Raw genomic sequence first — 12,699 nt, 5'->3', positions numbered from 1 at the left:
GCCACCGTTGCACGCTTTCTTTAAGGACTATTCTGCCGTGCAACAGACTCTTGAAGACTGAAGTTTATAACTGAAGTGCTTACCCTATTTATCACACTCCCAGGTCTTCCCTTCCTGTGCAGACTAAATGATAACCATGAAAACACTAGACTCTCCTGAAACCCTTTCTATATATCACTTTCATAAGGTTTTTTCCCGTGTTGGCTTTCAGATGAATAGAAAGTTCTGAGTTCCAGGTGGAATCTTCACTCACATCTACTTGTAAGGTGACTTGCCTAAATGCACTCTCTGGTGGTTCCGCAGACCTGAGCTGTAACTGAAGCCCTTCCCACACACCCCACACTTATAGGGCTTCTCGCCAGTGTGGACTCTTTGATGGACATGAAGACAGGAGCTGCGACCAAAGCCCTTCCCACACTCCTCACATTTATAGGGCTTCTCACCAGTATGGACCCTCTGATGACCTTGAAGATGGGAGCTCTGACTATAGCCCTTCCCACACACATCACATCTATATGGTTTTTCGCCAGTGTGCACTCTCTTATGACTCAGAAGACCTGAGCCATATCTGAAGCCCTTTCCACATTCGTAACACGTGTAGGGTTTCTCTCCTGTGTGCAACCTCTGGTGGGTACGAAGATTGGAGCCATAACTGAATCCCTTGCCACACTGATCACACTTATAGGGTTTCTTTCCCGTATGCACTCGCTGATGTTTGTGAAGGCTTGAGGTGCACCTAAAGCCCTTTCCACACTCTTTGCATTTGTAAGGTTTCTCTCCTGTGTGGACTCTCTGGTGAGTGAGAAGCCCTGAGCTGTAAATGAAGCCTTTGCCACACTCAGCACATTTATAGGGTTTCTCACCCGTGTGGACCCTCTGATGGATGAGGAGGTCAGAACTGTAAATAAAGCCCTTCCCACACACATCACATATGTAAGGCCTCTCTCCCGTGTGGACCCTCTGGTGACTGTGAAGGTCTGAATTCCTCCGGAAGCCCTTACCACACTCGCTGCATTTGTAGGGTTTCTCTCCCGTGTGGACCCTCTGATGGACGTGGAGGTCTGAGCTCCGGCCAAAGCCCTTCCCACATTCACATTTGTAGGGTTTCTCTCCGGTGTGCAGTCTCTGGTGCATGAGAAGCCCTGAGCTGTACATGAAACTCTTACTACACACATCGCATTTGTAGAGGCGCTGCCCCGTGTGAACCCTCTGATGAGCCTGAAGGTGTGAATTGTGACTGAAACCTTTACCACAATTGTCACACTGGTAGGGTCTCTCGCCTGTGTGTGTTTTCTGATGGCTGCTGAGGTGGGAGCTACAACTGAACCCCTTTCCACACTCACTACAGCTATAGGGCTTTTCTCCCGCGTGGACATGCTGATGCTTGTGCAGAGCAGACTTGGCACAGAATCCTTTGCCACACTCACTGCATGTGTAGGGCTTCTCCCCAGTGTGCAACCTCTGATGGACTTGAAGCACTGAGCTATAACTGAAGCCCTTCCCACACTCACTGCATTTATATGGTTTCTCTCCGGTGTGGACCCTCTGGTGCACGAGCAGGTTTGAGCTTCGACCAAAGGCTTTCCCACACTCCTCACATTTATAGGGTTTCTTTCCTGTGTGCACACCTTGATGAATAAGAAGAACTGATTTATACCTGAACCCCTTCCCACAGACATCACACCTGTAGGGCATCTCTCCCACAGGGACTCTGGGACAGCTGTCGATGCACGTGTTAAATCTGACAACCCGACCATGCTCAAGACTTTTAAAGACTTTCTCTCCTATGGGAATTCTCTGATGTCTGTCAGGACAGGCACACTGCCTCAAGCCCTTACCAAACTCATAATATTTATCGGGTTTCTCTTTCAAGGGCACTCTTGTATGAGTGGGAAGGTTTAGATCGTTCCTGAAGCCATTTCTAAATTCGCTGCTTTTAAAGCCATTTTCTCCAGAATTAGGGTGATGAATTATTGACTTCTTAACGTAGTCTTTTCTACATGTATTGCAATTACATAGTTTGTCTCTTTCAGGTAATCTGTGGTCATCGTGACAATGTGATCTGCAGTGGAAGCTGAAATCATCCCCATCACATTTACATACTGTGTCTTCTGCGCCGAGTTTTGTATACCTATCTTGAATATTCCATGGCTCATCTACAAAGGCCTTTGTCCAAGATTCTCGAATGGAAAGTTTCCAGCCTGGAAACTCTTGATTTTCTAAATTGATGGGCCCATCCCCTGGTAGACCGTCCACCGAATTCTTGACCTGAAAACCCTGAGCAGGTGCTATGTCCCACCCTTGACAGGGAGCGGCACCTTCTGAGAACTGGACTTCCTTCCCTTGCAGATGTACTCTGGGGTCTTGACTCCCTACTACTTCACCGGCCACCTGTTCCCACATTTTCCAGTAGGAGAGTTCTTTGTGTGAAAGGAATCTTAATTCTTTTTCTTGAACATACTCCATATCCTTTCCACTCTTGCCTCCTATGGGGTTAAAGACAATTCGGAGATGAGAACAAGATTGGCTCAGGGATATCAGATTTTCAGACTTGGACCGATAATGGCCTAGAGAAATAGTCAGCTTTACATTTCATAACTGTCAGGGCACTTATTTTTATGTCTGAAAACAGGAAGTGGCACCTGTTAACAAGCTTTAAAGCTAAATGCCAACGTGATCCTATTCATAACAAACTATGTCACATCATAGAGTTGTCAAATAAAAGAATAATTTCTAAATAGATTTTTTACAGAGAAAATTCATTTCCTCATTGAATGATGCTGCTGTGGCAAATAACAACAACATCTAAACAGTATTATAACACTTCCTATGTGTCAATGATGTACACATATCAACTTATTTAATCCTCAAAATAACACTGAAGTTGAAACCATATTATCCTCATTTTACAGATGAGGAAACCAACGCAGTGAGAGGGTGACCTAGTACATTACTCCACCACACTCTGAGTAAGTGACGAAGCTGGGATTTGAATGCAGGAAGCCTGGTTTTAAAGCCCACACCTGACACTCTCACTATATTGCCTCCCAGGAGTAACTCTAATTCTGGGTAGGTGTGAGCTGAACTTGGGGAGGGAACAAAGCACCAAATTCTCCAAAGTGCACCAGCTATGTCTGTGTCTTCTGTGAGCAGATTATATTAATTATACTGTTCAGGCACAAAGATGTAAAAATATTCAACATATGTCTATCACTGGAGCTATCAAACTGTCATACTTATCACACAGTCCTAGATCACTGTAAAAATTTGTCCATGTTTTCTGATTTTTTTTTCTGGCTATTTTTATATTTTAGGGCTCAGGTAACAAGAATCTGCTTATAACCAGGGACTTGCAGGATACTGGAGTAAAGTGAGAAATTCTTCAGAGGACTCTCAGTAACCTGGAACAGTCTCTCTCTGCCACTGCATTGCCTTACACTGCCTGTTTCTATCAGAGGGAGGAAAGTCCAGAGAGCCCTCACTCACTCTGGGTACATCATTCTCTGCAAAGCATGAAGAAAGCATGAGAAGGTAGAACTGAAAAGTAGAAATGAGGTTGCAGAGCAGTCACCTACAATGGTACCAGCAGTACCCGTACGCAAGACTAAGGGTGTGGAGCGGTGCCTCTTGTGGGGCAAGCTCACCCACTCACTACCTGGGCAGGCCCTCATCTCCAAGGATGCTGGGCCCCATGGTCCTACCTGGATATGCATCTCTTAGAGTTTCTTCATCTATCACCCAAGTCTCTGTGTCTTGTTCCAAAGGGGATGTCTTATATGGTTTGAAAGGTTGTTGCCCTGGAAATACAAGAAGATGCAAAGCTTAGGCTTGTTTTGAGATGCAAAAAATATTCTGAAAATGGAGTCCTAACCAGGCTTTTGGAGGACAGACAAAAGATTCAGGACCAGTCAAATGAAACTGCTTTATAACAGTGCAATGGACTGAATGTTTCTGCTCCCCTAAAATCCATGTGTTGAAATCCTAAACCTCAATATTATGGGTCTTTGTAAAGTAATTAGGTTATGAGGGAGTACCCTTATAAAAGGGACCCCAGAGAGCTCTCTCACCCTTTTCTGCCATGTGAGGATACAATGAAAAGTTTGCCGTTTGCAACCCAGAAGAAGACGCTCACCACAACTAAACCATGCTGGCACTCTAATAGTAGACTTCAGCTTTCAAAACTGTGAGAAATAAATTTCTTTGTTTATAAGCCACCCAGTCTACAGTAGTTAGTTACAACTGTTCAAAATAACACAAACAATTCTATTTTTTAAAAAAGTATTTAACCTGTGTACAAAGACCAAAAACATCTTCTCTCCAGGGAACAAGAACACTCCAATAAATTCAATTTCCATTACCCAGAAAGATTCTTCTCACCCACAGAGACCAGGTTCCTGAAGTTCTCCAGCATCACATCTCGGTATAGCTTCCTCTGGGCAGAGTCCAGCAGCCCCAGCTCCTCCTCAGTGAAGATCACAGCCACATCCTTGAAGGTCAATGACTCCTAAAACGTAAAGTATCATTAACATAAACACCCACTAGATGAAAAATAAGTTTGGTATTACTAAGAGAAGTAGACAAGAAAACAGGAAGTTGTTCAGTTTGGTGAATCAAATCAAGTACTTTAATGTTCGGTGCCAATAATTTCAATTCTAACCAACTATCTTCCACAGATCTCCAAAGAGACAAGCGAGGAACATATCACATCCTTTACTCACTGTGAGCACCTCTAAGGGTAATCTCCCAGAACTGAATCACGGGGTGCACACATTTGACAATTTGATTCTAACTTATAGATTGCCAACTTTTCCTCCAAAAGAACTGTGACAGCTTACGGTTCCATCACCGCCTAATTTTAGAGTGCCCATGTCTGCACACAGCCCAAATCATTTTCTCAGCCAGAATGACTGTTCTTCACCAATCATCTGTTCACTTCTCCACCAGCAACTGAGAAAATCCTGCTCTTTGCTGTCACTGTCCGCCACTGCACTCCCTCACTTTTTATGGGATTCCATGTCAACAATTGACAGAAAGCAACTACAGCATGCAACACAAAATGATGTTTCAGTCAACGATAGACCACATACATAATGGTGCCTATACCATATAGACTAGGTGTGTAGTAGGCTATACCATCTAGGTTTATGTAAGTTCACTCTATGATGTTCACACAATGACGAAATTGACTAACGATGCATCGCTCAGAACATATCTCCATTGTTATGTGAAGCATGACTGTAATGTGTTTATGCAACCACCTCCTCAACCACATGAGACCTCTAAAGTGGAGTTTCAAACCATGCTGTATCATCCTTAATTATGAATATGGCCTAACTTTTAAGCTGATCGCTCCAGTTCAATGACGAAAAAATGGCAGTCATGTATTCTGAAATATACTGATCAACTATATTCCTATAATATAATAACTGTCCTCACTTGGACAGTGACATGCTTTCTTGAGGGGGAGACAACTGTATATGAATATATAGAAAAATACTCCACCAAAAAAGATAAGCAAATTCAGTAAAGTTGCAGGATACAAAAATCAACATATAAAAATCAGTAGCATTTCTATACACCAATGATGAACTAGCTGAAAAAAAAATCAAGAAAGCAATTCCATTTACAATAGCTACCAAAAAAAAAAACAAAAAAAACCCCTAGGAATTTAACCAAGGAGATGAAAGATCTCTACAATGAAAACTACAAAACACTGATAAAATAAATTAAAGAGGACATACAAAAAATGAAAAGACACTCCACATCCACGGACTGGAAAAACTAACATTGTCAAAATGACCCTACTACCCAAGGTGATCCACAGATCCAATGCAATCCCTTTCAAAATATCTATGACATTCTTCACAGAAATAGAAAAAAATAAAGTAAAATTTATATGGAACCAGAAAAGACCCCAAATAGTGAAAGCAATACTGAGCAAAAGAACAAAGCTAGGGCACTATACTATCTCTCTTCAAAATACACTACAAAGCTATAATAATCAAAATAGCATGGTACTGGCATAAAAACAGACATGCAGATCAATGGAACAAAATAGAGAACCCAGAAATAAATCTGTGGATCTACAGCCAACTGATTTTTGACAAAGGTGCCAAGAACATACATTGGGGAATGACAGCCTCTTTGATAAATGGTGACAGGAACATTGGATATCCATATGCAGAAGAGAGAAACTAGATTCCTCTGTCTCTCAGCATATACCAAAATCAACTCAAAATGGATTAAAGACTTAAATGTAAGACCTAAAACTATAAAACTAACAGAAGAAAACATAGGGGAAACACTCCAAGACAATGGTCTCAGCAAAAATTTTATGAAGAAGAATTCTAAAGCACAGGCAATAAAAGCAAAAATAGACATATGGGACTACATCAAACTAAAAAGCTTTTACAAAGCAAAAGAAAATAAGTGAAGAGGCAACCAGCAGAAAAGGAGAAAATATTCACAAATTATTCATCTGACAACGGATTAATATCCAGAATATACAACAAACTCAAACAACTCAACAGCAAAAAACCAAATAATCTGATTAAAAAATGGGCAAAGGAACTGAATAGACATTTGTCAAAAGAAGAAAAAAAAGGGGCCAACAGGTATATGAAAAAATGCTGAACATCACTAATCAACAGAAAAATGCAAATCAAAACCACAATGAGATGTCATCTCACCCCCATTAGAATGGATATTATCAAAAAGACAAAAAATAACAAATTCTGGGGAGGATGCAGAGAAAAGAGAACTCTTATACACTGTTGGTAGGAATGTAAATTAGTACAACCATTAGGGAAAACAGTATGGAGGTTCCTCAAAACACTAAACGTGGAACTACCATATGATCCAGCAATCCCACTGCTGAGTATTTATCCAAAGGAAAGAAAATTAGCATACTGAAGAGATATCTGCACCCTTGTGTTTACTGCAGCACTGTTCTCAATAGCCAAGATATGGAATCAACCTAGCTTCCCATGGGCAGATGAATGGATAAAGAAAATGTGGCATATATACACAATGGAATACTACTTAACCATGAAAAAGAATGAAATCCTGTCATTTGTGGCAACATAAATGAGGCTGGAAGGTATTATGTTAAGAGAAGTAACTCAGGCACAGGAAGATAAATACCACATATTTTTAATCATGTGTGTGAGCTAAAAAAAAAAAAAAGTTGAACTTTTAGAAGCTGACAGTAGAATCGTGGTTACTAGAGGCTGGGAAGGGGAGCAGGTAAAGGGAGGATGGGAAAAGGTTGGTTGATGGGCACAAATTTGCAGCTAGACAGGAAAAATAAGTTCTAGTGGTGTACGGTAGTGATAGGCATCTATAATTAACTAATTATTGTACATTCTTATACGGCTAGAAGAGAGGAGATCAAATGTTCTCATCACAAAGAAATGATAATGTTTTGTGATGATGAACATGCTAATTACTGAGTTGATCATCACACATTGTACACATGTATTGAAATATAACTCTGTTCCCCATAAATATGTATAATCAATATGTGTCAATTAAAAAATAAATTCCTTTACAGAGGGAAAAAAAGAAATTAAATATTTTTAATATAAATATTAAAATGCCATTTAGGTGTCTTTTTGATTAAGCTTAAGATGGGTAAGGTTTTTTGAAACTATATATAAAATCAGATTTTCCAAAAAGAAAACAAATCATTTAATTATACAAAAATTTTAGATTTCGTTATGGTCAGGTCATCATTCAGAAAGTAAAGACTAAGAGAAAATAATTTCAAGGCTTTTGATAGGCAAGTTAACAACCCTACTATTGGAAGAGGCTAAATATGTGATAAGAAATGAATTAATGACAAAATGGGCAAAAGCATTTCATAAGCAATTTACAAATGAGAAAATACAAATACAGCCAATAAACATATGGAAAGGTGCTTATCATGTCCCCACACAGGGAAATGCAAAATAAAATGGGAAATCTTTGCCACACACCCTCCTCCATTGGATCAGCAAAAATGTTTAGTACTGATACCTCCTTGGAACTGAAGGTCTGGGGAACTTGCTATGATTTCATCTCAAATATTCTAACAATAATATATTAAAAGTTTAAACAAGAAGTACATCTCTTTTGGTCCAGCAATATTTAGAAATTTATATTATATAATTTAAAGATTAAAGAATAACATATGAGGACATATGTGTTTGTACTGTTTGTAGTGCTAAAAGTGGCAATGACTGTAATGAAATATTATACAGTAGTAAAATATGTACTATGTGTAAAATACACATGTTTCCATTCTTTTTTAAAAGTGGGTGATGTGAATACATATTTTCACAAGACAAAGATATTGATGAATACATACTTTTTTTGTTAATATTGGGCATATTAGGAAGGATAGAGTTGGAAGGGGAAACCTAATTTTTTTGCTACAGACCTTGATATGGTCTGACTTGTATCAAGTCTTTATTTTGAAAATTATAATATATGTAAACTAACGTTATTAACATGGCCAAGTTACACAGGCTTAAGACTATGAGTTAGTAAGGTAGACAATCCAAAAACATCTCCATGGTAATCCTACATAAAAGGTGCGGTAAGGAAGAAGAGTCTCATAGTAGTGAACCACAATGCTTCTGAAGAAGTTAGGATCATCGTCTTAACACACAGGACTCAAAAGCTACATTCACTAGATTTTTTTGCAGGGGGATGGGAAAAACTTGCTAGAAAAAAATTAATCAGAATTCTTAGAAGTGCAAAAGAAATCACTGCTATGATTGAAAAAAATAGAGAGAGAGAGATGAGCTAAACAGCAGAATGAACACTGATGAAGAACAGTCCAGTCAACCGGAAAACAGAGCAGGTTCCTGGAACACAATGGAAAACTGCAAACAAAAAATAAAAGGTTAAAGAATGGGAAGATGGGTCCAGAAGTTAAACCACTTACCCGTTAGGAGTTCCAGGAGAACCAAGTGCAAAAAATAATTAATACCCAAGTGAAAAGAGAACTAATTAATACCATAAGGAGACAGAGCAAGGGAAATATAGTGTGACCCATAAAACTGCCATCCAGCCAATCAAAAAAACAACAACCACATGGAAAAAATGAACAGAATAAACTTAGCTCACCAGAAGATAAATAGAGAAGACATGAAAAGACCAGCACAAGATTTAATAGCAGAAGAAAATAAAGCCACTTACACAGACTCCTGAAAGTATGAATAAAGAATGTTAAGCCCAGGCGATTTGCCATTTGAGCATAAAGGCAACAGACATCCATAAGCATGGAAAAACTCAGGATAAAGCATTCATAAATATTTGGAAAAAATACAGTTTTCACTTAGGATGAAATTAAGGCAACCAACAGAAAATAAAAATAAAAAGAACAGTGGTAAAGGTCAGGTGGTGAGCAGTGACTTACATATGTACTCAGAACTGAGACAGCTACGCAACTGTAGGAACTGATGGTGACGAATCAGAAGGGAATAATGATAATAAAAACAATATACTATCAGGAGATGGTGGAAAGTAAAAAAAAATGCTAATTTCTTCAGCTCTTGTAGAAGATAGTCAATCAATAATATTTAAGATTAAAGCATATAGTAAAAAAAAAATGACTAAACCTTCAAAATTCTTTCATAGTCTTTTCACAAGAGAAAACTTTAGAAAATAATCTTTGATGTGGTAAAAAAATGTACTTAAAATTCTACAATTACTTTGATTTCTTATTTTTCCAGTTTGAAAGAAAATTAAGTTAGTGTGTATGCATGTATTCACTGAGAGAGAGCTTATTTCCACGTCCTAATATTTTCATCCTTTACTCACTTAATAGCAGCTTAGGATCTAGAGAACAGAATAAAAGAAAATATAATTCATCAGTTCAATGGATGAACATGGAATCCACCCCCTTTTTTTTTTTTTTTTTTGCTGTTATAAACAATGCTGCAATGATCATTCCTTGAAGACTTGTTCTGACTTAGAATAAATTCCTAGAGTGGGGAATACTGGATGAGAGGTGGGCAGAACTTCCAGAAAGGCTGAAATGCCCCCACAATTGTGTGGATGTACCCATTTCTCCATACTCTGGCTAACAACAAACACTGATCTTTCAACTCTTTGGCCATAAGAAAAAGTCATATCTTGCCTCAATCTGCATCACTCTGATTAACAGAGGGTGATCATCTTTTCACATGATTACTGGTCATTTGTTTTTCTCCTTTACTCTCTTCCTGAACAAGAGTGCTTAGGTCTTTATACCCCTCTTTTTAAAATAAGGATATTAAAATTTTGTTGTAGATGAAATTTTGTTCCCCCAATATGCTGTCTTTTAACTTTGTTCATGGTGTACTTCTTGGTAGGGTGTATTACATAGAGAATATTACATCCATAAATTAAGATAAGAAATGTCCTACAGAGGAGAAAAACCAAAAAAGAGGAAGATTCATTATCTGAAGTGTCACCTCTCTGCATAGTTTGGGTTCAGGCCCCACACAAAATTATCAATGACAGGCAACACATACAGCCAAAAGGCAAATTATGGAGCCGTACTGACCTGGGATCAAATCTAGGATTCACCACTCACTTCTTCATCTCTTAAACAGGATCACACCACCTCTCCTACACAGCTATTTTGTGGATAAATGCACTGAGAAATGTAACGTATTCACTTAATACATTTTTTTCTTTTCTCAAGGGCAGAAGATACGTGTACTCTCTGATGCCTGAGGTGGTATTTCTGAAGAGAAAAGAAAATCAACCCACCTGGAAGTTGGTGTTATCCTCCCCGTCTTGGGAAAGGGCTGAGGCCTGAGAATGAAGAGCTGTGGGAGGAGAAGCAGCCATGAGGGGGAGGCGGTGCCTGCCTCAAGCTCTCAGACTATCTAACCTGGACCTCGGGAAGGTGTGCAGCTTTACAGGCTGGTTTCTTCTCACCTCAGGCAATTCCTCATTCACTCAACTTTTTCTCTCTCCACACCCAGCTTAGATTTTCCCTCACCCCACTCCCTTCAATAACTCTTACCTCTTTCTCCATGCCTTGAAGTCAAAGTCTCCATGGACTCGTCTAGATTTTCTGAAAGCAGCAGCAATTTTATTTACTCTCTGATCTTCTTAAGCTGGAGAAGCAGGAGATCCAGGCCTCCTTCTTCATGCTTGAGACTCTCCAGGCTCTGACAAAGAGTGCCAGATGGATACCCAAGGTCAGAAGTACCTGCCTCCACCTTCACTCTCCAGAGCCTGTCTGCTTCCCATGCTCTGGAGACTTATGGGCTCAAGAGAGAACTTTACTTTTTCTGAGAACTTTCTTCCGGGCCCCCAAACTCAGGGTCTCCACTTACAATACACACGCTGTGGATACTATTCATTTAGTAGTTTTCAGGATATTTACTAAGGAGCTCTTATGCAGAGTCCCTGCTTTGAAGGGACTCACAGTCCAGAGAGCCAAGAATGTTGGAGATGGCTGAGGATAGTCACAGAAGTGTCTGTGGGGAGCGTCCAGCAGCTAAAATCTCACAGTGAGACAAAGCCCCTTTCAGAAGGGTAGGGAGACCCCACAAACTTACAGAACCTATGCCCCATGAAGAAAAACCTGACGTGTAAAAGCTTTATTAATGTGATACTGTGGGGCTTACAAAAAATAAAATAAAATAAATCCCCGTCCCCAGGGATCCTAAAAATCATGAGGTAGGTTAGCAACTATCTTCTGTGATTTCAGGGTTTTCAACCTATTTTGTGCTATGGCCCCCTCCAGTAGCCTGATGATACTAATGGACCCCTAGTTGGAATAAAATACATGGGATTCTTTTAAAAAGCTAATTATATTGAAATACAATCTTCAAAATTATTAAAACTCCAATATGTGCTTCTTTATTAACACGTTAAATATGAATAAATTTAACCACTAAAATTTCAAAAGAGTAATGAATATAAACTATAGTTTGCAATATCTACACCAACTAGAACATGGTACTCTTAGTACTATTGTGGTTTATTGCCTACATTCACAATTAAAGGAAATGCTAATTATCAGTTAGACCAGTGTAAATTTCTTTCCCACTCAAGTTCATAAACCGCTGAATTATGCCCATGGACTCCAGTTCAAGAACTCGTTTTCTAAACGAAGCTTCTCCTGCTGCCACCAGATTGATTTAATTGCTCTGGGATCCAGCAACACTTTAAGTTGCTAGTTACCACCTTTCACTTAGCCTTCCTGGTTCAGATCTCTAAATCATCAAGGGAATTGAGACGTCTTCTGCTATTTACTTTCTTCATCTTGCATGTGTCTGGCATGTTGGACGTACTTACACGACTCCATCAACAACAGGTTGTGATGCACAGAGACAAACAGAACTCTTGGAATCAGCTCAGGGCTAGTCAGTAGGTGGTGCAAAGACACCAAGCACCAGCTCCCTCCCTTCCCCTCCTTGCCTGACCTGTTTTCTCCCAAGATCCAAGCCTCAAGGGCAAGTTCAGACAAACAGATACACACACATGGGTTGTCTACTCTAAGATACTCTCTGGATTTTACTGCTTCAGTTCAAATCTCCATCTTTCCTCTAACCGTCTGTACCAGACCTTTGCACAGCCCACTCTGACAACCACCTTTCCATCTTGCATCGTTCACGCACTGCCCTGCACTGAGGATTGCTCTCTGAAGCAAGTGTGGAATACTGGGCAACACGCTATCCTCCTACACAGAGGACAAAGGGTAAAAGCAAA

General features: G+C 39.6%; 1 protein-coding gene across 1 annotated transcript; it reads right to left on the bottom strand.

The window, feature by feature from the left end:
* Positions 1-255: 255 nt before the first annotated feature.
* ZNF229 (zinc finger protein 229) lies at positions 256-11,036 on the bottom strand. The gene is made up of 4 exons (XM_063112033.1): positions 11,003-11,036; positions 10,744-10,802; positions 4,378-4,504; positions 256-2,486 (listed from the first exon to the last, which is right to left on the bottom strand). The coding sequence occupies exons 1-4, from the start codon at positions 11,034-11,036 to the stop codon at positions 256-258; spliced, it is 2,451 nt and encodes an 816-aa protein (XP_062968103.1).
* Between the last annotated feature and the right edge of the window lie 1,663 nt (positions 11,037-12,699).

Source organism: Cynocephalus volans, chromosome 10, assembly GCF_027409185.1.
Source record: "Cynocephalus volans isolate mCynVol1 chromosome 10, mCynVol1.pri, whole genome shotgun sequence".
NCBI lineage: Eukaryota > Metazoa > Chordata > Mammalia > Dermoptera > Cynocephalidae > Cynocephalus > Cynocephalus volans.
Note: the sequence above shows the minus strand (reverse complement) of the source record. Positions and strands in the feature narration are given on the sequence as shown.